The sequence below is a fragment of the Myxine glutinosa genome, chromosome 7, assembly GCF_964187855.1.
Source record: "Myxine glutinosa chromosome 7, kmMyxGlut1.1, whole genome shotgun sequence".
NCBI classification, from domain to species: Eukaryota; Metazoa; Chordata; class Myxini; order Myxiniformes; family Myxinidae; genus Myxine; species Myxine glutinosa.
In genome coordinates this window covers 33,810,119-33,835,389 of record NC_136267.1, presented here as the reverse complement: position 1 = coordinate 33,835,389, position 25,271 = coordinate 33,810,119, and the positions used below count along the sequence as shown (strand labels likewise).

At 44.6% G+C, this 25,271-nt stretch overlaps 1 protein-coding gene across 9 annotated transcripts in view; it reads right to left on the bottom strand.

The window, feature by feature from the left end:
* The window catches only part of LOC144888208 (complement factor H-related protein 5-like), a 121,084-nt gene that overhangs the window by 8,840 nt on the left and 86,973 nt on the right, over positions 1-25,271 (bottom strand). For 4 of the 9 annotated variants that reach the window (XR_013624050.1, XM_078781429.1, XM_078781433.1 and 1 more), the window contains 5 exons: positions 20,790-20,872; positions 20,470-20,614; positions 18,426-18,505; positions 9,412-9,544; positions 4,093-4,204 (listed from right to left, as the gene is read on the bottom strand). Coding sequence is in view for 8 of the 9 variants with exons in the window: in XM_078781429.1 (XP_078637555.1) it covers positions 4,093-4,204; positions 9,412-9,544; positions 18,426-18,505; positions 20,470-20,614; positions 20,790-20,872 (553 nt within the window). In the remaining variant the exon portion in view is untranslated. Of the gene's footprint in view, positions 1-241; positions 3,677-4,092; positions 4,205-9,411; positions 9,545-18,425; positions 18,506-20,469; positions 20,615-20,789; positions 20,873-25,271 lie in introns of those variants that run through there. The other 5 variants (XM_078781431.1, XM_078781435.1, XM_078781436.1 and 2 more) reach the window with 4 other exon arrangements.

The window sequence follows — 25,271 nt, the reverse complement described above, 5'->3', positions numbered from 1 at the left end:
AAACTCCCTCACTCTCTTCAATCGCACTCCCCCCTCTAGGTCTCCAAAACAGCTGTTCACCACCATCTCTTGTCTTCCCCCATCACAAACCCTTGTCTTTTCTACCCCCGTTAATATACCCCAAATCCACCTTTTTCAAATTCCCTGTTTTTTTCCCCTGAAAGTCCTCGTAATGTCCATTTGTTTTATATTGTGTATCCCCTCCACCCCTCACTCTGCCCCCACCCCCAGACGTCCCGTCTCCCTTCCACATGTCTACCACTGTCCCTGTTCTCTACTGTTGTTGTGCTTCCCTTTCTCTCCCCCTCTTGTCTCCCGCACCCTTTATTATAAGTTACGTGATCTCTGTTTATGTCCGTGTTTTATGTGTTGTTCTTACACGAGCCTAGACTGTGTATACAAAAACATAGGGGCAATACCCCTGGCACTCACCTGGTAGACTAAACATTATACTGCACTAACGAAAGGTATTTTAAACCAATTTCAATGGTTGCTAGAAGACAGGGCAGAATGTAGAATCATACTAACATAATCATAAGACTTTAAACAAACAAAAAAATACCTATTTTGGAGGGCAAGCCACCCCATACACCACATTAGATCACGATTTTTTTTTTTTAATGCCGCGAACAAACTTTCGTACAACATGGGTGATTAAGGTTGTGGTGAAGTTTCATCAGAATTGCATGTGTAGTTTCTGAGAAGAAAGCAAATACCTATTTTGAGGGATCAAACCTGGATCCACTTTGACCCCCTTGGATCCCAATTTTTTTTTTTTTATGCCGTGAACAAATTAGTCACAACACGACAAATATAATTTGTGCCAAATTTGGTCGCAATCCCCATCAGTGGTTTCGGAGAAGAAGTTTCAAGTGTTTACGGGGACGGACGGACGGACGACCCGCCATCGCATAAGCTCCGTGAACTGCACACCAGGTGAGCTAAAAAAGGCAGAATGGCTCAACTGAATGTTTACCTCCAAATCTCGTGCAACCAAAATTAACCAACGCATCCTGTTCTGTCCCCACCTTTGTCGTTCATAACCGAAAAGCAATCACACTCATAGTAAGGGCATTTTATGAGATATTTCACAAATCTGTGAACTAAATTGTTACCAAAAAATTTCTTCACCAATATGTTTGTAAAGGTGTGTAATAACATGTGTTAAAATGTTGAAGTTCAACTCCCGTGGGAAACCCAGAAAAAAAGCTGTTGAATTCGGGTACCGAAAAATTATTTTCGAGAAATTTTTTTTTTTTAATCGGCCCTTAAGTAACTTATGAGGGGTCAAATAAGGGTTTTTCATGATTCTGAGTTGATTGTTAACATTTATATTTTCACTTTTACATTTACACACAAAGTAGCTTTTATTTCACATACATATATAATACTCAAGAGTTATTTCTCATTCACAATGTCAGAAGTTTCAACAGTCATTGTCTATGTCTTCTTCAGACTCAACAACATCATGACTGCAGTTTCTGCATGTAATGCCATTACAGACTCCACAGGCCGAGATGCACGTGACCCCATTCTTCTTGCAGCTGCATCGCCGGTTGCTGCAATCTCCATGACAATTACAGCTCGTGAACTGCAATAGCTCCTCAGGAGCCGTGGGGTCCAGTGTTGGAACTGGCTCATACCCATGCACACCTATTGTCCATCCATAGTCACTGGGGTTCAGAGACATGCTCTGTAGAAGGATCCAGTCCCGGGTCTGCAGGTAGGCACGGAGTGAATGTTGTGCAGCTGCACCCTCTGTTGGAGGTAGAGTCTCTGGTTTGATCACCCACCCCGCTGCCCAGAGTGTGTCACCTGGAGTGAGGAGTGGCTGATCATGAGCCAGGGAGGAGGAAAGCTCAGCGAGGGGGAGAAACATGATCGCGTTCGTTCCTATCTGTTTCCTGTTCGTAAATGGAATAATCTTTACTTCAGTTCCTCTCAGGATCTTAGCTTTGTCGAGTGCCTTCAACTTCACCCGGGGGAAAGCTGCTGTTGTCTGTGGATCTGGCAAAGGTGGTGCCGGAGAGGTGACTTCGATCCAACCCATTGAGTGAAAGGGAGTGTTTCCGTGAATAGAGACAATGTTTAAATCTATATTGTCTCCAACAAACTGAGTGACTGCATTGTTTGTTTCCCCAACCTCCAAAAAGACCACCTGATCATTACTTGACAATTCACTTTCACTGGCTGGCACTTTGGCTGTCATCACTGATTGATCCTCAAGCACAGCATCAACCGCAACCTCATCATTGATCTGTTCATCGGTTTCCTCCACAATGGTGTCAAGAGTGCCAGAAGTATCTGGAACATCATCTCCACTCCTACTATTAAGGAAGCAGTATTTGTAGTTTTGTGTCTCCGTGTAAGACTCAGTGTATCCCAGCCGGTGGAACTTGTTGAGCATCCATTTTGACCCAAATCTATGATCAAGTTGTATGGCAAGCCCCATTTGGTGTGGCAATACTCCAGACCGAGGTCGACAGGCCTTAATAAAATTCTGCCCCCAAACGGCAACTCTTTCGTCTGTCTTGACAATCGGTCTCAAGAACATCTGAAGGCTTGCAGGAACAAGTGTCAGCTGACTATCGATGTCAGTCATACTGTGTGTGGTGGGGTATGACTTTGGACCGAAATCAATCAAGGCAATATCATTGGATATGAACTTGAGTGCCGTCTTTATGATCTGAGTCTTCTCATCTCCATGGTCAAGATTAGCATGATGCGATCGCAGAATATTGTCGGTGCCATCTTTGAGACAGAGTACATCTGCCCTTCTTTCCTGTGTTGTGAAATACAAGGTGTCTTCGTATTTCTCTAGAAGTTTTATCTTTAGCCAATGCTTTGAAGAAGAAAGGCTCTTCTCTGAAGGCTGATCAAACTCCTGCAGCTTTTCATGGACTTGGTCCATGTTCATTACCCCATGCTCTAATTCTGAGTCTAACCATTCGCAGAATTCAATAAAAACTGCCTCTCGCTCCTCATCAATACTCCTCTGTCCTCTCTTCCTTTTTCCTTCCTCATCAGTCTTGGACAAACTGTCACCTCTCGCAAACATAAGTTTGCATCGCAAATGGTACAGTGTTTCTTCTGCTACCAAGTCGTTGATCCCTTCCAGGCGTCCAGTGACTTCAGTGCCCCAGTCATCCCCACGACTCCGTGCTGTCTTCAGCAAGCTTGCCTTCAGTGTATCTGCAGTCAAATTATCTGGCACTCTGTATTTCTTTCTAGCTTGTGCTGGATTATTTTTGTAGAGCTGAGCTGGTTGGTTGCAAAGAATGCATACATCCTTATACAGGAGGTCAACTGACTGTGATCTTCTAGAACTGCAGCCAGTTGATGAACTGAACTCACAAGTAGTGCGTCTTCTCTTCAACTTTGATGACTCTTTCTCTGCCTTTGATGCTTGAGCTGACTTATTGGTGGTTGCAACAAAGTTGTTGTACAGATCATTTTTACACTTCTGGTGGTACCTCAGTTTTCCTTCCTTTTGAGCCTCCTTCATACGTTCCACAACAGTAACATTTTCGACAGTTTCTGCTTGTTTCAATAAAGTTGAGTATCCCTTTGGAGTTGCCTGTATGAGCCTTTCAGCTGGTGTATCCGAGCGTGCACAGATGAAGCAATTGAGCACAGGTGGAGTAACGTCTTCATCCATATTGCTAGACTCCATGTCCTGCAAAGTAGAAAATGAGATATATTTAGAAATTATTTTTCCACAAAGGAGTGTCTGTGGTGAAATATAAATGTTAACAATCAACTCAGAATCATGAAAAACCCTTATTTGACCCCTCATAAGTTACTTAAGGGCCGATTAAAAAAAAAAAAAATTCTCGAAAATAATTTTTCGGTACCCGAATTCAACAGCTTTTTTTCTGGGTTTCCCACGGGAGTTGACCTTCAACATTTTAACACATGTTATTACACACCTTTACAAACATATTGGTGAAGAAATTTTTTGGTAACAATTTAGTTAACAGATTTTCATATGTTTCCCTTACTATCAGAAGTCTTATGAAGTTGGATATTTGCAGTTTTAAATGAATTAACAAGAAAAGGTCGGAGTTGAAAAACCTGCATGGAGGAACTGACCTTATCTTATGAGCGTAAGAGAGATGGCGAGCAGCACATGACACAATAATCTCAAAGGACTTTGATAACCAGCTCCGAATTCCACCGTGATTGATCAACCATGATTTGCAACCTATGAAAAGGAGAGATGGGTAAACGAACTGCATGATAATCAACTGTTCTAATTTGACCTGAAATAATATATACATTACACTGCCTTATCTCACGTTTGAGCAACCAATGGGGAAAAAAAAAATGCAAAACATATTAAGTTATTATTAGTTTTTTTTCCAGAAGTAATATCAATGATGTAGTTCATATCGTACTGTCCATAATTCCCGTGAAAAAAAGATGTGAAAAATTTGCATAAACAGTTTGCTAATACAGTTTACATAAACAGTTTGCTAATACAGTTTGCATAAACAGTTTGCTAATAGTTTACATAAACAGTTTGCGAATAAAGTTTACATAAACAGTTTGCGAATACAGTTTAAATAAACAGTTTTCTAATACAGTTTACATAAACAGTTTGCTAATACAGTTTACATATACGGTTTGCTCATACTGTTTACATAAACAGTTTGCTAATAGTTTACATAAACAGTTTGCTAATAGTTTACATAAACAGTTTGCTAATAGTTTACAAAAACAGTTTGCTAATAGTTTACATAAATTGGCAGGTGGTGGCAAACCTAAAGCCACAATTGGTATTCCCAGAGGAGATCTGTGTGACAAGGTTGCGGCTTGACATTGTCATCTGCTCAGGTACAACAAGTCAGATCATTTTAGGGGAATTGTCTGTACCTTGGGAAGAGAACATGGAGGAGGTGCACAAGAGGAAGAGAGGAAAGTACAGTGAGCTGGAGGCAGAGTGTCAGGAGAAGGGTTGGCGAGTTTCTTGTCAGCCATTTGAGGTAGGGTGTCGCGGGTATATTGGCAATTCCTTTTCTGCATTTCTTGCTCGGCTTGGAGTGTGTGGTACAGAAAGAAGGAGGATGTGTGACAGAGTGGCCCAAGTTGCCTTGAAAGGCTCACTTTGGATATGGAGGAAGTTTATGGAGGCACGTCAAACGGTGTAGGTTGAGGTTGTGGGTGGTGGTTCATTTCAGCCTAAAGGGGGTAGTGACTGAGCGTGGAAGAGAAATGGAGGTGTGTGTGTGTGTGTGTGTGTGTGTGTGTGTGTGTGTGTGTGTGTGTGTGTGTGTGTGTGTGTGTGTGTGTGTGTGTGTGTGTGGTGGTGTGGGTGTGGTGTGGTGTTTTGCGGTTTTGCATGAATGTTTTTTTTGTTTGAGTGGTGCATGTTGTAAGGATAGGTGAGTTGGTTGGTTTTCCTTTTGGTGTGTGAGTGAAGGGCTGTGGATTCTGAGACTGGAGGCGGTTTTGTTGTTGTAGTCTGTGTTCTCACTGGCGCATCGTGGGGGTATGTACGCATCCAGGTGTAGCTGCTGCATGTGGAGGCGTATGTGCCTCTGCTGGCCCACCTTAGCTGACTGTATCTAGGTTGAAGGGCCGAAACGGGATGATGCTGAGCACTTTTTGGACCTATCACACAATGGTGAAGAATTACTTTAAAAATAATAAATATATATAGTGTCAGGATCCGTATTTGGATATTCACCAAAATCAAATCAATTCGTCCTTGTCACACACTCAACCAGTCCACCAAGTTTCATCCAAATCCATCCACAACTTTTTGAGATAACCTGCTTATATTGTTTTTTCCCCCCTATCTCTCAATGGAGAAGAATCACTGAAAATTCTAGTATCTGGATGTAGATCTTCACCAAAATATATTAATTTCGGCCTTGTCATATACCCAACCTCTCCACCACATTTCATCCGAATCCACCCACAACCTTTTGAGATATCCTGTTCACAAACAGACCGACAGGCATGAAAACATAACCTCCACCCACCTTCGGTGACTGAGGTAATGAACACCTGACATATTGTAATATAATGTTTGTCCATCTAGTTTTGCAGCCTTGATTAGCCCTCTTGCTTTTCTCAACACAAAATTTGTCTCTGTACAAATACTGTATTCGTATTCATCTGGTCTGATCTAATTAATGAATCTAATTTAGCACTCTGATCGCACCATCCTCACTTAAACATTTTAAACTCCCTCACTCTCTTCAATCCCACTCCTCCCTCCAAGTCTTTAAAACAGCTGTTCACCAAAATCTCTTATCTTCCCCGATCCAAAACCTTGATCTTTTCTACCCCCGCTAATTTCACCCCAAATACACTTTTTTGAAATACCAACTTCTTTCCTGGAAGTCCTTGGTGTCCTTGTGTTTTATACTTCTCCCACCCCCCTCCCCCTTCCCACGCCTCCTCCCCCCAAGCCCTCTCCCTCCCACACATCTCCCGATGTCCCTGCTCTCAAATGTTGTGTTTGTGTGCTTCCCCTTCTCTCCCCATCTTGTCTACCGTTCCCTCTTTTTATATATCTTGTTTGTTTGTTTGATTTTTTTTGTGTGATAAATGTTAGCTCTTTCACGAGCCTCGAGTCTGTATGCAAAAAAAAAAAAAAAAATCCCTCAGCACCTCGGTGACGATCTCTTCACTCTGGATTTGCCGCGGCTTGTTCAATAGCTCAATCAGAGATTCCTTGATTCTAGATTCGCCTCTCGACTCACCCAGAAAACTAATCAGAGTGAGGGCAGCGCCGTATTGCTCTGGGAATCTCTCCCCTTTGTTTTCCCAGCTTACAGATTATTTAAGCAGTCTGTCTGAGACACGAAGGCATGTCTCTCCCTGCATGTAACCCTTCCATTCCACACATGCACCTCTCCTGTCCAGACAAGCAATTGTAGAAATCAAACGTAGTACAAGTATGTATAATGTGTATGTGAATTTCTACTCATGTGGTCATAGTCGTTAGCCCCGGGAAGTAGAAAAGCTCAATGGGTTGTCGTGAACAGCGAGCTGGTGGTGAAGTAGCACTCTGCTGATAGTTCCAAGGGAAACCAAAGAAGAGTGAAGTACAGTATTAAATCGCTACACGTTATCACATCTTTAGCTCCAAGCCCCTCGAAAGTAGAGAGTCTGCGTAAAAACCCTCTTCTTCTTCATCCTCGTGCTTCCTCCTCACGTACTCAGAGTTGATTGGTTGTTCCTGGTTTAAACCACACCTGACTAACCGAACGTTTTCGAGGAGCGCGTCAGTATGTGAGGAACAAGCTTGGTGAATTGATTCTGCCCGCACCGCCTGTTCATGTAGCAAATTATGAATGTAAAACTAGAAGTCACCACACAATATCAGCCCTACATTATGGTTAGTGCCCCTGTAACGGTTCATTAAATTGTTCATTTGAATATTTCCTTTGTTCTTTATTGATTTGTTTAATATTTGTCTCTAATATGTAGTTAAGTGAGGTTGAAGTTATGTTCGGATGACCGAATATGTGCCTTTGGAGCACACCCCCTCCCTCCAATTATAACATTACGTCTATGTGAATATATTGGTTTGCTTAGTGGTGAATGCATCCACAACGTTGTGGATACTTGCTGTAGTGTCCTTTAAATTAACAATTACACAATTTATTTCAGACAATATCATACTTTGCATTTTTTTAGCCGCGTCGCAGACGCTGCTCATAGAGTGCCCTCTGCTGTTGTTGTTGTTGTTCTTCTTCTTCTTGTTGTTGTTCTTCTTCTTCTTCTTGTTCTTGCAGAGAAGACAAAACCTCGAAGCTCCACCCATTTTGGGAGAGGCTTCATATAAACAAATATCCACCATTTTATTAACTCGCATAGCTTTGAGGCCTGTTTTGTAGGCCCGTGGTGTCTTCCTCTCTCACACAGTTTTATTTCAAATCAAATTCGATATATCATTTCATTTTTCACAGTCGCTAACATAGTTTTAGACTCGGTTGAAAAAAAACGGGAAGAAAATCCGATGAAAGTTGCCCTTTATAGAACGAAATGAATTCTCAAAGGCCTGTAACTTCAAGTCCATTGAGATATATATATTTTTAAATCGCGGCATGGTCAGGCATACACCACCCGAAATAACAGACGGGAAAATGCCGAGATATATATATTTTGTTTAAATCGCGGCATGCTCAGTCATACACCGCCCGAAATAACAGACGGGAAAATGCCGAGATATATATATTTTGTTTAAATCGCGGCATGCTCAGTCATACACCACCCGAAATAACAGACGGGAAAATGCCGAGATATATATATATATTTTAAATCGCGGCATGGTCAGTCATACACCGCCTGAAATAACAGACGGGAAAATGCCGAGATATATTAAAAATTCGTCCATTTGATGACAATCGTCACGATGAAATATTTAATTTATACATCGTCACAATAATGTGGAGAGAGGAGCAATAGCTTCGTTCACGTGTCGCCACATACGGGAAATTGCCGAGATATATATTTTTTAAATCGCGGCATGGTCAGTCATACACCGCCTGAAATAACAGACGGGAAAATGCCGAGTTATATTAAAAATTCGTCGCCACACACGGGAAATTGCCGATATATTTTCACTTTGCACAAAAATAATATCAAGTAATCGAATCAATAGGAATGTCCTGTGCCTATAACATCGACGTTGTAGGCACAGCTCCATCTAGGAATTGTGTAACATCGACGCAGTTTTTGTTTTAATTAAAACTTTTTGTACTTGTTTAGCCTGTGCTTGTGAAGCGAAAAGCAGGGTTAAGCAGGGTTAAGGAAAAATCCCTTTGGAATTGAGGAGATAGAGAATAGGCCTAGATAGTTTTATGGGTTGTTTTGAGGAGGAACCGACTGAGATGGTTTGGTCATGTTGAAAGGATAGATGGGCACCTACATGTTGCTGGAAAGAGGGACATGGGCAGATCAAGATTAATCTGGGATTCTGTTGTATCCAAGGATATGAAACTTCTTGGCTTAGCCAGAGTGGATGCTCAGGATTGCATTGCATGGAGGCAAGATATTTGGGGGAAGGCTTTATTACAGGAAGAGAACAGATACTGCATAGTTGTTGAGACGAACCGGCTTACCCATGTTTGCATGGATAGGTCCAATAATATATTTATTACCTCTTGATGTGATGACCGTAAAAAATATCTGAATGATCCGATGCCCATCACTACCTCACGTGCTCATCAATGCACCTCCACGATATATTCTACACATGCTGACTCCATCCCATTTTGTTCTACCATGGGTAATTGTAAAATTGATTTTGTGTTATTCCTCCATTCCATTGTTATTCCTGTTATTCTATTCTGCATGTCAATGGCTCTTTGGTAATCGGTAAGTAAAATATATACTTTCATTCACATGAGAGGATACATTCAAATCAGAGGATATAGGTATGCCATGATTCACCTGTTTCACAAATTGGTAGGTCGATTACTCCACCTGTGCATGTACGCTCCCGGTTGGGTGTACTGCCTGAATAGCAAAAGAAATTCACATTCTCTCCTTCAGGAACCTTGTAGTGGTAAGAACCACCAATATCCTGCATGCAATGAGATTACAGGAAGAGAACAGAGAGAACTAGAAAGCATCTCAAAATGCAAAGCCCGTCCACGACCACTTTGTACTTGAACTAACCTTGACGAAAACAACAGCAAAATCAATTTTGAAATGTGCAATTTATTTATTAGGGTTCTTCATATCTTCCTAATACAAAGGAGCAAATGCATATATGGCTATATATACTGCGCATATGTTTAACCAAATACGCATTAGCTCCATTATATTACATATGCAGTGGCCTGAAAAGTATTCACCCCTAGCAGTAATGCCACATTTAGATGAATTACGAATTGTATAGTTCCAAACAATTTTTCCAAATCAACTTTTATTCACAACTGGAAAGATCAAACGAAACACTGTTATAGTTGAAGGAGGTTACATGTCAGGAATAACAGAAAATAACAAAAACTCTATTCCTTTTTTTCAAAAACTTCCTTGGTCATGCTGATTCAACTCCTCCAGCATCCTCAAAGATAAGTACTCTCGGTCGTTTTGTCGATTTTTCTACTGTTTATTTTGCTGTGTCTGTATTTATTGTGTGCTTTTAGTTCGATTTTGTTTTAAAATTCGTGAAAATTTGTGAGTATTTGTCAGACTTTTCATACCGGGTTATTTGAGGCCTACCCGGTTCCCTCGTTGTTGTGTGTCCACAATCGTTTTGACCCCAAAATAAAATATGTTTGTCTTTGCATAACAATACCTACTTGTACCAACTTTGGTCAGAATCCCATTACTGGTTCACAAGTTATCGCGGTAAAAGGATTTTTCCCAAACATGACCTCTGACCGGTTCCTCTGACTAGATTAGCCTTTAACATCGTGGCCCCAAAATCGAATCGGTTCATCTTCACCTCATTATACATATTTGTACCAAGGTTGACTTATATCCGTTCAGCCGTTCTCAAGTTATCGTGGTAACGAAAACCTATCATGGACGGATGGACAACCTGAAAACACAAGTCGGCGGAGGCATAACATTTCATACTTGGCCCTCTGCCATGCCGACAGGTATGTTTATCAAGCAGCCATCAAACTTCTAGACTTCTCTTCCATCTCTACTGTCTATGACATCAACTCACCCTGGGAATTCTTCCAAAGAAAATTGCTCTCTCTCATGTGCAGATTTATCCATGTCGTCTTCAGTTGTCATACCCTTCCTCCTGTCCATGGTACACTGAATCTTGTGGTGAGGCAGTTGCCATGAAGCAACTTGCCTTCACCTCATGGAAGGCAAATCCAAATGAAGGAAATCTCATTTCCTTCCACCAAGCTCGGAACAAGTGTGTCTATGCTCAGGAGAGCCAGGAAACAATATATCTCTACCCTCAAGTCTGTACTCTCAAACCTTTCTCCCTCCTCCAAATCCTGGTGGCATCTGGTCAAATTTGTTTCTAGTGTTTGTGCCGCTTCCATTCCCTCCCTTACCTAAAACGGCTACACAGCTTCTTTGTGTAACCCTTAGACCTCCTGTCAAATTTGAAGAGGATTTGCATATCAGGTCAATGAATATACAGGTACCGTCAGACCCCGCTATTCGAGGGGTTCCTGGAAAATGCTGCAAATTGTGAAACCGCAAATGGCGGGGCATTGGTTTCAATGGAAAAAGGGGGGATAGGTTCCCGAGTCACGAAAATCCACGAATAGAGAGGAACAAACCGCGAATGGCATGGCAAAATCCGCGAATGGTGAGGCAAATCCCTAGAATGTCGACGATAATCCGCGAAGGTTGATGAAAGTCCTGAAAATGGCAAGACAAAACCCACGAATGTCGGCGATAATCCTGCAAATGGTGAGGCAAATCCCACGAATGTCGATGATAATCCACGAAGGTAGATGAAAATCCTATGAATGTATACCGTGGCATTGTTTCAATGGGGGAAAAGGGTATACGTTATAGGTTCCCGGCGGTTCCTGATTCATAGAGGAAATTTTTATAAAGTTTAATATGTTTTCGACCACAAATGCACATGATTACAGTTTCATGAAAAAATGCTTACAAATTTTAAAAAACAACAACACCAGGTACCATTTCCAGTTTATTGAAGGAATGCCGGGCATTGTGGGTAGCTGCGGGATGGGTGAATAATCTACAAATTGTTTGTGGGGGATGTTATCAGATGATGCCATATTGAGGCCAGCTGCTAATTTCAATAATAGATTTAATGAAGCGTTTGCATTCTATAATTCGCGGGGTTGACTTGTTTACACATCTGGTGGAACATCCCCCGAAGCTCCAAATTATAGTGCGGCTAAAATTTGCGGCCGCGAAAACCTTGAAAACGCAAAGCACACAGCAGTGAATGTAGAAGCAGGTCATGATCGCAGCTCGTAGATGTGTTTTTTTGTGTCAAGCTGCTTTATGCATGGCTGGTAAAAGATGGGTTTTATATGTGTCAAGCTAGCGGCTCGTGAAATATTTTTTTTGTGCCCCTGACAAACCGTGAATTCACGGAACACTGCCGTGAATAGGGAAAAAAACTGTGAATTCGCGGAACAGTGCCGCGAATAGAAAAAAAACGTGAATTCGCGGAACAGTGCCGTGAACAGAAAAAAAAACGCGAATTCGCGGGACTCTTTTCCGTGAATAGAGAAACATGTCACATTTTATCACCCGCGAATAGAGGAACCGCAAATAGCAGGGTCCGACTATATATATATATCTATACATTAATATATATACAGACTTGGCATTTAATATGGAATATTTTTTTTTTCTTGACTTGGGTTTACTTTCTTAACTCAGTATATCAATCTGGTGAGTTTCTTTTACACTTTGGTGATTTATTTGTTAAAAGAACCATGTCACTGATTGTCTGTCGCAGCAAGAAGTCAACAACAGGATTATATCACAGGTGGCGTGGCAAAATGTACGGACAGGTGCATTTGATGATTGGCTTCACAGTCGGGTATACAAGGGTTGTTGCGTTCTGTATTAGTGGAAAACAACTGCTGCACATCTCCAAAAGTTATTGCCGCTTCCTCTGGAGATGGTCCGTCAACTTGACAATGCTGTTTGTCATGGAGTGGTGGCTTTACGAAATTCTGGCATGAAACAGCGTGCTATTGCTCTGCAGTATGGCATCACTCAAGGTCAGGTGTCAAAGATCCTGAAACGAAATGCTCAGAGGGGTGTCCCTACTCCAATACCGAGGCCAGGACGTCCCCGCAGAACCACAAGGAGGGATGATCGCCAGCTGCACGGGTTAGTCCGCAAAGGCCGTACCAAGTCAGCTAATCAGCTTAGGGCTGAGTGGCAGCAACTGACAAATGTGCCTGTATTCAGAAGGCTAGTCAACCAACGACTGGTTCAAGCAGGCTATCATGCCAGGCGTCCCCTGAGAAAGCCACGTCTGACCAGACAACACCGCCAGCGCCGATTGCAGTGGGCCAGAGAGCACCGACAATGGCAGCCAGGACACTGGAATCACGTGATCTTCAGTGACGAGTCTAGATTTCTGGTCTATCGTCAAGATGGCCGCGTCCGAGTGCGCAGACAAGGGCATGAAGCCCACAACAAAGATTGTGTAGTGCCAAGAGTCCAAGCTGGAGGTGGTGGGGTGACCGTTTGGGCTGCTTTTCATGCAGGGGGCAAAACTGACCTGGTTGTTCTGAATGGAAACCTGAACCACTTCAAGTACAGGGCCATTCTGGAAGAAACATTGCTTCCATTTGCTCGTGCAGCCTTTCGAGGAAACTTTGTCTTCCAAGATGACAATGCATGGCCTCATCGTGCTCGCATGATCCAACACTTTCTTGCTGACCGTGGTGTAGAGTATATGGAGTGGCCTGCCATGTCCCCGGATATGAATCCGATAGAGAACTTGTGGGCAGAATTGACGCATCAAATCGACCACTTGGACCAGCAGCCGACCTCTGTGCGTGAATTGCAGCAGGCTATTGTCACTGCATGGCAAGCGATTGCTGTCCAAACCTTGGCAAATCTCGTGAACAGCATGCCTCGACATGTACGTGCTCTCCTGAATACTCGTGGGGGTTACACGAAGTACTGAACTGTAATTTTATTGTCCGTAATCCCAGTCGTAATTTAACTTTTGTTTTTGTTAAAAAAATTTTTGGCTAATGTGCAAAATAAAGAGCTACTTCTGAAAAACGTACAGAAGTTTAACACAGTACTGTCCATGAATTGAGTTCGATATCAGTTTACATCACTTTCAAGGATGAATTTATTTGTTTCGAAATGTCAAATGTGGTTTTTGTTTCTTTTAAAGGTCACATTAACAAAAGCTAGAATAATTTCAACATAATTCCAATGAACTTTTGGTTCTAAGACATCCTGAAAAGTAAGTTCACCCCCACAAAAAAATATTCCATATTAAATGCCAAGTCTGTATATTAATATATATATATATATATGTACAGACTTGGCATTTAATATGGAATATTTTTTTTTTCTTGACTTGGGTTTACTTTCTGAACTCAGTATATCAATCTGGTGAGTTTCGTTTACACTTTGGTGATTTATTTGTTGAAAGAACCATGTCACTGATTGTCTGTCGCAGCAAGAAGTCAACAACAGGATTATATCACAGGTGGCGTGGTAAAATGTACGGACAGGTGCATTTGATGATTGGCTTCACAGTCGGGTATGCAAGGGTTGTTGCGTTCTGTATTAGTGGAAAACAGCTGCTGCACATCTCCAAAAGTTATTGCTGCTTCCTCTGGAGATGGTCCGTCAACTCGACAATGCTGTTTGTCATGGAGTGGTGGCTTTACGAAATTACGGTATGAAACAGCGTGCTATTGCTCGGCAGTATGGCATCACTCAAGGTCAGGTGTCAAATATCCTGAAACGAAATGCTTAGAGGGGTGTCCCTACTCCAATAACGAGGCCAGGACGTCCCTGCAGAACCACAAAGAGGGATGATCGCCAGCTGCACCGGTAAGTCCGCAATGGCCGTACCAAGTCAGCTAATCGGCTTAGGGCTGAGTGGCAGCAACTGACAAATGTGCCTGTATCCAGAAGGCTAGTCAACCAACGACTGGTTCAAGCAGGCTATCGTGCCAGGCGCCCCTGAGAAAGCCACGCCTGACCAGACAACACCGCCAGCGCCGATTGCAGTGGCCCAGAGAGCACCGTCAATGGCAGCCAGGACACTGGAATCACGTGTTCTTCAGTGACCAGTCTAGATTTCTGGTCTATCGTCAAGATGGCCGCGTCCGAGTGCGCAGACAAGTGCATGAAGCCTACAACAAAGATTGTATAGTGCCAAGAGTCCAAGCTGGAGGTGGTGGGGCGACTGTTTGGGCTGCTTTTCATGCAGGGGGCAAAACTGACCTGGTTGTTCTGAATGGAAACCTGAACCAGTTCAAGCACAGGGCCATTCTGGAAGAAACATTGCTTCCATTTGCTCGTGCAGCCTTTCGAGGAAACTTTGTCTTCAAAGATGACAATGCATGGCCTCATCGTGCTCGCATGATCCAACACTTTCTTGCTGACCGTGGTGTAGAGCATATGGAGTGGCCTGCCATGTCCCCGGATATGAATCCGATAGAGAACTTGTGGGCAGAATTAACGCGTCAAATTGACAACTTGGACCAGCAGCCTGCCTCTGTGCGTGAATTGCAGCAGGCTATTTGCACTGCATGGCAAGCGATTCCTGTCCAAACCTTGGCAAATCTTGTGAACAGCATGCCTCAACGTGTACGTGCTCTCCTGAATGCTCGTGGGGGTTACATGAAGTACGGAACTGTAATTTTACTGTCCGTAATTCCAGTCGTAATTTAACTTTTGTTTTTGTTAAAAAAAAATTTGGCTAATGTGCAAAATAAAGAGATACTTCTGGAAAACGTACAGAAGTTTAACACAGTACTGTCCATGAATTGAGTTCGATATCAGTTTACATCACTTTCAAGGATCAATTTATTTGCTTCGAAATGTCAAATGTGGTTTTTGTTTCTTTTAAAGGTCACATTAACAAAATCTAGAATAATTTCAACATAATTCCAATGAACTTTTGGTTCTAAGACATCTTGAAAAGTAAGTTCACCCCCACAAAAAAAATATTCCATATTAAATGCCAAGTCTGTGTGTGTATATATATATATATATATTGTTGCGGATATGAGGACTGTATTTTTTTTATTGTGTGCTTTATTATTATTATTGTTTATTCTGCGCCTCCTGCCTCCGGAGTTGTGTAAAGATAAAAAGGGCGTCTCGGTAGTTATTCCATGAAACACCACATTGCAGGACCCGATAAAACCCTTGTTCAGTAGCTTATATCTTATTATGTGTTTTAGAGTAAGGCCTTGTCTTCCATTAAAATGACACTCCATTGCACCGAGTAAAAGAGATAGATTCCCTTCATTCCCATTCCCCCCAAAAAACCTCCATTTCCCCTTTCGTAATGGCCAAGCCTCAATTTGGCAATTACATCCCCTCCAAAGCCGCCATTGACCACGAGGCAGGGTTGGGGAAGAAAGGCGGGTCTCCACCTCGTCATAGAGGGGAGGAGTAAGTCGGCCCCGCTCATCCAACCCAGAACGAGGGGTTTGGCTTGAGAGGGCGGAGAGAGAATGCTTGGGGGAGGTTCGCAAAGGGTGAAGGGCGGGGCCTATATAACCCGCCGTGGGGACGCTCCCCATAGGGAGAGACAAGCAGATGAGTCCAAGAGAGTTGCAAAAAGGTCCAAGGCTGAGCTGAGCTGCGTGGTGAGGTGCAAAGGAAAGAGCTGGGTCGTCAGAGCAGAGCTGAGTTGTGAGGTCCAAAAGCAGAGGTCATCCAGGGAAGCGCAAAAGCCTGCTATTCGTCACCTTGCACACCAGCGGCAGCGTCTACAGCAGCAGCAGCAACAACGCTCGCCAGCCGCTTAGGGGCCTGGACGGCAGTTCGGAGCAGGGCCGCGAAGGAACGGCGGCTGCAGAACGTGCGGATCGTGCTGCCGGACCCAGTGGACTTTCCTCTCCTTCCAGTCAATCCACTCTGCAATTCCCCGCGTGAGTCTGTGTCTTCGTTTGTTCTGTCCTGGTATGGGTATTAAGTAAGCCTGTTAGATAAGCTAGTAATTTGCAGTGTCGCCTGCATCTCATGTCCCCTGTAAATAATCGTGACTGTTCTTCTTGCTTGTGTATGTGTACATAATAAACCCCGTTACTCTTCTGTACGTCTTCTTCTTCCTCTTTGCATTCGGTCGCTTTAGAGTTTTCCAGATTGAGTATCTGTGGCGCGATACGGCCAACGTTTGGGTGAATCGGGTGAATCGGGTTTAGTTGGGGAACAACTGTTCGGCCGTGGTTACACCACCGCTCGGTAAAAAATAACATCTAATCCGCGGACCGTAACAATATATATATATATATATATATATATATATATATATATATATATATATATATATATATATATATATATATATATATATATAGATATATATATATATAATTATATATATCTTACCATAATTCACCAAATGTCCATCTGTCTGTTCGAATGTACCATAAAAACTGCTGAACCGATCGCAAAGATATTTTGGGTGGGTAATCCTGGGACCCCTGGGAGTAAAATAGGCTATTTAGTTTTCCCAATTTCAGCTTTGGTCTCCAGCATTCTCAGGTTTGGGCTCCCGCATAACATTCGCGTTCGCATAATGTTCATTGTGACGATGTTCTCATTTTGTCGATGTTGTGACGATGTATGTGTTCACGGTAGTGTTTGACGTGACGGTGTGAACGTAATTTCGTAATGTTTTTCGTTTCGTAATCCTTTAATGAACGTTTAATGTTTAATGAACGTTTAATGTTTAATGAACGTTCAATGCCCTTCGATGTCCGGGGCCGCACGCGCGCTACACTGGACGGGCCAGCATGTACCTTGCCCTTCGCCGTCAGGCTCGGGTAAACCGATGAGCCCCATTCGTGTTGGGGACTGGGGCTTTAGAAGTGTCCCACGAACGAGGAATTCCCAGTAAGCGCGAGTCATCAGCTCGCGTTGATTAAGTCCCTGCCCTTTGTACACACCGCCCGTTGCTACTGCCGATCGGACGGTTTGATGAGATCCTCGGATCAGCCCCTGCACGGGCCGTTCTCGGCTCATGCCAGTGCACCGTAAAGATGAGCGAACTTGACCATCTCGAGGAAGTAAAAGTCGTAACATGGTTTCCGTCGGTGAACCTGCGGAAGGATCATTATCGGGACAACATGAGCGCGAGCGAGATGCGAGACGTACATGGTACGTGATCGTCCATGTACTGTTTAGCCATGTACTGTTTAGATTTTGATGATGTGCGTGTGATATGATTCAACGGATGTTTATATGAATCGTTTAAAATAAAAAAGCCTTCAATTTCTGATATTTTACCTTTTCATTTGGGCTTCCCAATTGAAGCCCCGCCCATAGGGCGGGTACTGTTGCTAGTATATATAATTATATATATATATATATATATATATAACGAATTTGCGATTCATTCGCTTTCCTGCGCGTTTGTGCACGCGATGGCGATTTCTTTACCAAACTCCGGAAGCCGTTCGCTTTGGACCAAACCATTGCATGTAAATAGAGGGGGGGGATTGTCACCACTCGCAAGCCGTTCGCTTTGGACCAAACCATTTCATGTAAATAGAGGGGGGGGATATAATTTTAGATATAGATATAGTACGGGCATGCCCTAGTATATATAATTGTGTGTGTGTGTGTGTGTGTGTGTGTGTGTGTGTGTGTGTGTGTGTGTGTGTGTGTGTGTGTGTGTGTGTGTGTGTGTGTGTGTGTGTGTAGTATCCACAAAACAAATTGTTCCTCACTGATAAATAATGGTATGATTGTGTATGATTCATCAACCTTATTTGCTGTTAGTTTAATTCCATTCACATGAGTTTGTGTGTTGCAAAAACGCTTGAGCCTACCACATATTGATAAATCTGAGGAATTCTCAGGTTGTTGTTGTTTAGGGATCCCTGTGATATCATGCAGGTACGATCGGAGTCTATGGGAAGGAAGGAAAACAAAATTGGAAAATTTAGAGTTAGAAGATTAAAGGGATAAATTCGGAAAGGTCACCTCCACTGATCCTTTGTTCTTCTTCACTTACTTGTGGAACCTCTTTTCTCATAATCTGTTCCATTCCAACTTTTCCCCCATATAACTTCAAGATGACAGTGCACCATCATTTCATCTTCCATTCTAACCAATGACTCATTATCCCTGCCCCCTTCTCCCAAACTACTTAAAGGTTGTTCATATTGTTGAATTCACGTATTGTCCCACTGCCCCACTGTCAGTGCAGCCTCTTCGACCCTCTTCTTCTTCTTCTTTGGTGTATCATCAAATGGCCAGCTCAGTGTCGTGCAGCCATGCCCTCGTCTCTGGTCCTACGTCGAAGAGGCCGGCTTCTGAAGGTGGTCTGTATAGGGGGCAGGTGGTTTATGTGTTCGGCGGTCTGCTCAGGCTCGCCACACTCGTACGCGGCACTGTCTGCCAGGCCCCACATCTTCAGCGTTGATTTGAAGCGGCCGACCCCCGTACTTAGACGGTTCAGCAAGGTCCATTGCAGGCGTGGTAGGTCTTCTCCTACGACGCCACCTCCTGGGTCCCAGATGTAGCGGTGGATGCGGGTGGGCCCGGCCGTTTCCCACACCTGCTTCCAGGATGCTGCCAGCCATGCGCTTCTAGACAGGTCCTCAGGGATAGAACTGAGCATCTCTTGTGTCGCCCTGTTGTAGGGATGGCGGGACCTGAGTCTGCTTGGAGGCGCCACTATCGTTGTGGTGTTGTGCAGGATGTGCCAGTCGTGTTTCTGGGCATTCCTTGCCAGGGCGAGGGTAGCAGCCTCCCGTCGGAGGCCGGCCGGGGCGATTCCCGCTAGGACTGGCAGGTGGAATGCCGGGGTGGGCTTCAAGCAACCAGATACAATGCTGAGGGCGTTGTTAATGGCAACATCAACCTTTCTCACGTGTGGGCTTCTGCTCCAGGCTGGGGCGCAGTATTCGGCTGCAGAGAAGACCAGGGCTTGCGTGGATATTCGTAGGGTCTTGGCGGAGGCTCCCCAGGTCGTACCAGCGAGACATCGGATAAGCGAGACCCTTGATGTCACCTTGGCCTTAACTTCTTCTAGGTGTTGCTTGAAGGACAGTATCCGATCTAGGCGAACACCGAGGTACTTTGGGGCTTGCTGGAACTCCAGGCGTTTGTTGTGAACGAACACGTCCAGTTCCATTTTGGCTTCTCTGTTGTTAAGATGGTATGCCGCTGACACTCTCTGACCAATGCCGAGCTGCAAACGCCACCTCCGGAGGTAGGCTACGAAGGTGCCCATGTCTTGGTTGATACCGTTTTCCATCGCCTTCCATGTTGGTCGTCGCAGCATGATGGCCAGGTCGTCCGCGTAACCGTACTTTCTGGATGTTGTATCCGGCAGGTCGTAGATGTAGATGTTAAATAGCATCGGCGAGAGAACAGAACCCTGCGGGACACCATTCCTCAGTCTTCTGAGCCTGCTGCGCTGGCCGTCGCTGGTCTGTAGGACGAAGCTGCGGTTTGACAGCATCTCCATGATGAAGTTCACCATGTGCCGGTCCGGGATTGTCCTCAGCAACTTCAGGTGGAGTCCACGGTGCCAAACGGTGTCGTATGCAGCTGTCAGGTCCAGGAACACTACGCCAGCTTTCTCATTGTCCTGGAAGCTGTCTTCGATATCTTGTGTGGGTAATGTTACCTGGTCCACTGTTGACCTGCCACGACGGAAGGGTAGTTTAAAAGTACGGTTACGTACTTCGACCCTCTGTCACCTCACTATTATGCGAGTCCAGACTACAAAAGAATGACAATGGATCATAACAATCCTGTACACAATGAGAGAAACATTAATAAATATCGACATACAAACAAATGTAAAGTCAGAATTTGGCAAAAGGAGTTAGAACGAGGTTTTGAGATGTTGGTAAAGTGAACCTGTTCCACAGAAGGGCAGGTACATGTTTCCTGTGGTGCAGTATGCCCACATTGACGTTGTGAGTGGCTTTTTTCCATCTTCACATTTCATTTCCACATAATTAGTGTGAGGAATCCTGTAGTAGTATGTGTTTGGGTTGTACCCCTTCAGAGATAAAGCAGAGGGATTGGAGAGATTTAGAAATACAGGATAAAACGGAGAGAATATGAAGAAAAAGGTTGCTTCTAAGGGTCAGTTTGAATGGGTTATTAGATGGTTAAATAACATTGTTGAATTCATATCAGTGTTTAACTAGCAACAGGAATCTGACACCTCATACCTTGATTTTCTTATACATATTAAACCTGTGATGGATGAACATAAAACGTGCAGTCAGTTCTTCCTTTGTAACCTTGCAATCAGCTGCAATTCAAGAGGAACAGGTGAGCATGCACAAAAATAACCCAAAATAAATTTGGATTTCTATTGATTTCTTGACAAACGAGAACAACTGTGCGAACTGTTTCACAAGTTACCTTTTGAATCAGCATCTAAACGGTAACAAAATACACTGACATGTATTTTCACACTATTCTCTTCCCCAATTAGTGAAAGAATGTTCAATATTCCACAAGTTGTTCAGCAACATTGGTTCACACTTTGTGAGTCGGCATATCGACTCAGACGTGGGCCACTGACAGCAACAAAGGTAAATCACCGTGGGTACGGGGTAGTGTTGTTTGGTGTTACATATTTATGTGAATGTATGTGAATTACCATTCAGGTCTTTGCTTATCCGTGTGTAGTATATTAAGTTGTTGTGTAGTTGTTGTGGTTGGAGGGTCAGGAGCCCTTCTGAGGGAGTGGCCGGAAACGGAAGTGACCGGAAACGGAAGAGAAAAAGACACGAGGAAAAAGGACGGTTATTATTCTTCCTCGCCCCGCGCCGACAAAAGGTGGGATCGACCTTGCGCTGCGTGGAACAGCGGCGTTCCGAAGCCTGGCTGGCGAGAGGAATTACCGGAACGTGTACCTTCCCGATGGAGACGTCAAGTTGACGTGGGGCCGTGCATCGAACCCGCGTCTGGCCTCGTTCGCGGCACCGTCCAAACAGACGCGTGCGGGTCGCACGTTGGGGCCTAACGCGCCTTGCAAGCGGCGTGGGGTTTGGCTTGCTCTACCGTATCCGCTTCGCGTGGCCACGAGGGGCTGCAGCCTCGGTGCCTGGTACGATACCTGCCCGGTGGAAAAACGTCCACCCGGGGTTCGTTCAACCGCCCGAGAGCGGCGACGGCGACCATCATCTTGGTCGGGAGGGGCCCAGAGACATTGTGCGGGACCGAGACCAAAAGGGTGTCATGAGTACTCACCGGGACACACATGTATAAGATGGCCATCTTACTCATAGGGAATTGATTGTGGCTGGGGAATTGTTGATGGTAGTGTACTGTTGATTGCTCGGGGAAAATCTCCGTGGTTGTGTCATTGAAATATTGTTGATGGTTGTGTATTGTTGATTGCTCGGGGAAAATCTCCGTGGTTGGGTCATTGAAATTGTATGGTATCATTACCATTGGAAATATATCCTTGAACATCAGTTGTCTCCTGGGTGAAATTCATATGGATTGCGTGGCGAAAGCGCATATATAATACAGCTTGCTGGCGGAGTTCCTCTCACGGTCCGGGGGTCACCGAGACCAGGTATTCACCGAGGGGACCACGTAACAGAATTGGGGGCTCGTCCAAATTACGATTTGCGGTTTCGCAATTGGGTCTACGTCCGGGATTTAAAATTGTATAAAATAATAAAATAATAATTTTTTTATTAATTAAAATTTATTAATTAATTATTAATTGGTAAAAAAAAAATTTGAGAAATTGGGGTAAAGTCTTGGGTGGAGGTTAACAGGTGTTAACGATAGGCACCATGGCGTTTGTGGCACAGAACTTTGGGGTAACCCCGAGTGATGCACAGTTCCGAGCGTTGCTAAAGTCGGACCTCTTGAAATTGGCCAAACATTTTAACTTGGAGGTCCGAACTAATTTGAGGAAGGCAGAGTTGCAGGCCACGGTGATACAATCTATGGTGGGATTAGGAACATGGGACGAGTTAGCCTGGGAGTGGCTACCCGAAGAACCAGAAGATGTTGAGCACCGGAAACTGGAGTTGCAATTACGGAGCCAGGAACGGATTAAAGAAGAAGAAAGGAAAGCAGAAAAGGAAAGAGCAGAAGAAGAAAGGAAAGCAGAAAAGGAAAGAGCAGAAGAAGAAAGGAAAGCAGAAAAGGAAAGAGCAGAGGAAAGGAGAGTGGAACGAGAACTCCAGGAAAGGATGAAACCAGAGGAAAGGAAAGCAGAAGCAGAGGAGAGGAGAGCTGCAAGGGAACTCGAAGCAGAGGAGAGAAAAGCGGAAAGGGAATTAAAGGAACGTGACATGGAGCTTCAGCAAGAAATCAAATTCAAGGAGCTGGAGTTAATGAGAGAACGGGGAGAGGCACCACCCTTGCTGACGGGGTCGACACCTAACCAGAAAACCTGGGATGTGGGCAGACATGTGAGGCTGGTTCCACCGTTCAGTGAAAAAGAAGTCGCGAAATTTTTTCCACACTTTGAGAAAGTGGCTCGACAATTAAACTGGCCGGAGGAGGCCTGGACCATACTCGTGCAAAGTGTGCTGGTGGGGAAAGCGCAGGAAATTTATTCGGCGCTACCAATGGACCAATGTGCAGATTATGAGGTACTGAAGACGCACATCCTCAAAGCGTATGAGTTGGTTCCGGAAGCTTACAGGCAAAAATTCAGGAACGCCAGGAAGAGGGAGAGTGAGACCCATGTGGAGTTTGCCAGAGTGAAAGAAAATATGTTTGATCGGTGGTGTGAGTCAAAAGGAGTCGGAAAAGACTTCGAAACATTGCGGGACTTGATCCTGGTGGAGGAATTCCAGCAGTGTGTCCACGAGGACATCAAAGTGTACCTGCAGGAAAAGAAGGTACCAAAGTTGTGGGACGCAGCCACCATGGCAGATGATTATGCCTTAACCCACCGAATAGGGGTCCACGAACCTAACTCCTCGCCTAGATCTCCGCAGGGGAGGTGGGGAACAGCAGCTGCGGAGAACGACCATACATGGCGGCGGCCTCGAGATGATTATGGGGACAACTATGATACCCCACCGGTTCGAAATCAGAGGGATGCGGGCCCAAGACAAACTTATAGTTCGGGGGGCCCGAGGCAGACCCCGAGTTTTTCCTCCGGGCCTACTTGCGCGTTTTGCAAGAAACCTGGACACTTGATGTCCAGTTGTTACCTCATGAAAAGGGACAACCCAGAGCGGAGTCCGACTATTACAACTCCGAATGCGATGGCTAGCGTAAGAAATCGCCATCAAAAGGGTTACCAACCATTTATTTCAGAGGGCTTTGTGTCACTGGAGGGAGCCTCGACTAACCGGAGACCGGTTAGGATATTGAGGGACACAGGGGCCCATCAATCTTTAATGCTTGAAGGCATTTTGCCATGGTCCGAGGAGACGGCAACGGGGGATAGTGTTCGTTTACAGGGGATCGGGGGTGGTGTTAGTGCTCCCCTTCAGGTCATCCAGTTGGAGTCCGATTTGGTGTCAGGACCGGTCACCGTCGGTTTACAAGCCACGCTTCCTGTAGAGGGTGTATCTGTGGTTATCGGGAATGATTTGGCCGGGGGTCAAGTTTATGGTAACCTGAGGGTTGGTAAAGAGCCCAGCAGGGAAAATAACACCACACCAGCTCGGGATGGCGACAAAAGTGCCAAGTTATTTGTAGGGGGACTGAACTTCAAAACAGAGGAAGAAGTTCTGACCTCTGTCTTCAACAGATATGGGCCGCTGGTGGAAGTGCGGTTGGTAAGAGACTGGGAAACGCAACAGTCAAGAGGGTTCGGCTTTGTCACGTTTGCCAGCACAAAAGACGCCAGAGAGGCAGAGAAGAATTGGAATGGCAAGGATTTGGAGGGTCGGACCATAACAGTAGGGAAGGCATTTCGTAGGCGTCGAGAGGTCTACAGGAGAGGACAACTGGGCGGTAGTTTTGGTAGTGGCTGAGAAGGAGACCGCTATTCATGGGACTACAGGGACCAGTGGTCCCTCCCTAATTATTAGGGAAGTTCTGAGAAGTGGAAGCACTGAAGGCGGCGGAGCCGCCGAGCCAAGATTCCTACACGAATTAACCGTGAACGCCGTTCCTCAAGGCGCCCATGTAGAGAACTTTCCTGCACAGACTAACCGTGAACTCCGCGTTCCTAAAGGCATCCATGTAGTGAATACTCGGCTTGGCCTCCCGGAAAAAGTGCTATCGAGTTGCTTAACTTTGGATCTTTGATCAACCCCTTAACCTTCATTCCCAAGAAACTGACGGTCAAAGTCAGAGGGTCATGAGATGGAGTTTGATTTGGCAGGGACAAGGTCGTTGTTGGTACTTAGTCCAGAGGGAGTAATCTGGAGGGGTTGTGGTGAAATTTTGGTTGCTTTATTTTTAAGTGATAACTGTGCCCGGGGGGAACGGATAATGTGGGGGGGGGGGGGGGGGGGTTGAGTTATCTGGTTTGTTTCTCCAAATTGGCCGGCAAAGAAAGTTTTCGCTGGGTTCAAACTTTCTTTCTTGAAGGGGGGGAGTGTTACATATTTATGTGAATGTATGTGAATTACCATTCAGGTCTTTGCTTATCCGTGTGTAGTATATTAAGTTGTTGTGTAGTTGTTGTGGTTGGAGGGTCAGGAGCCCTTCTGAGGGAGTGGCCGGAAACGGAAGTGACCGGAAACGGAAGAGAAAAAGACACGAGGAAAAAG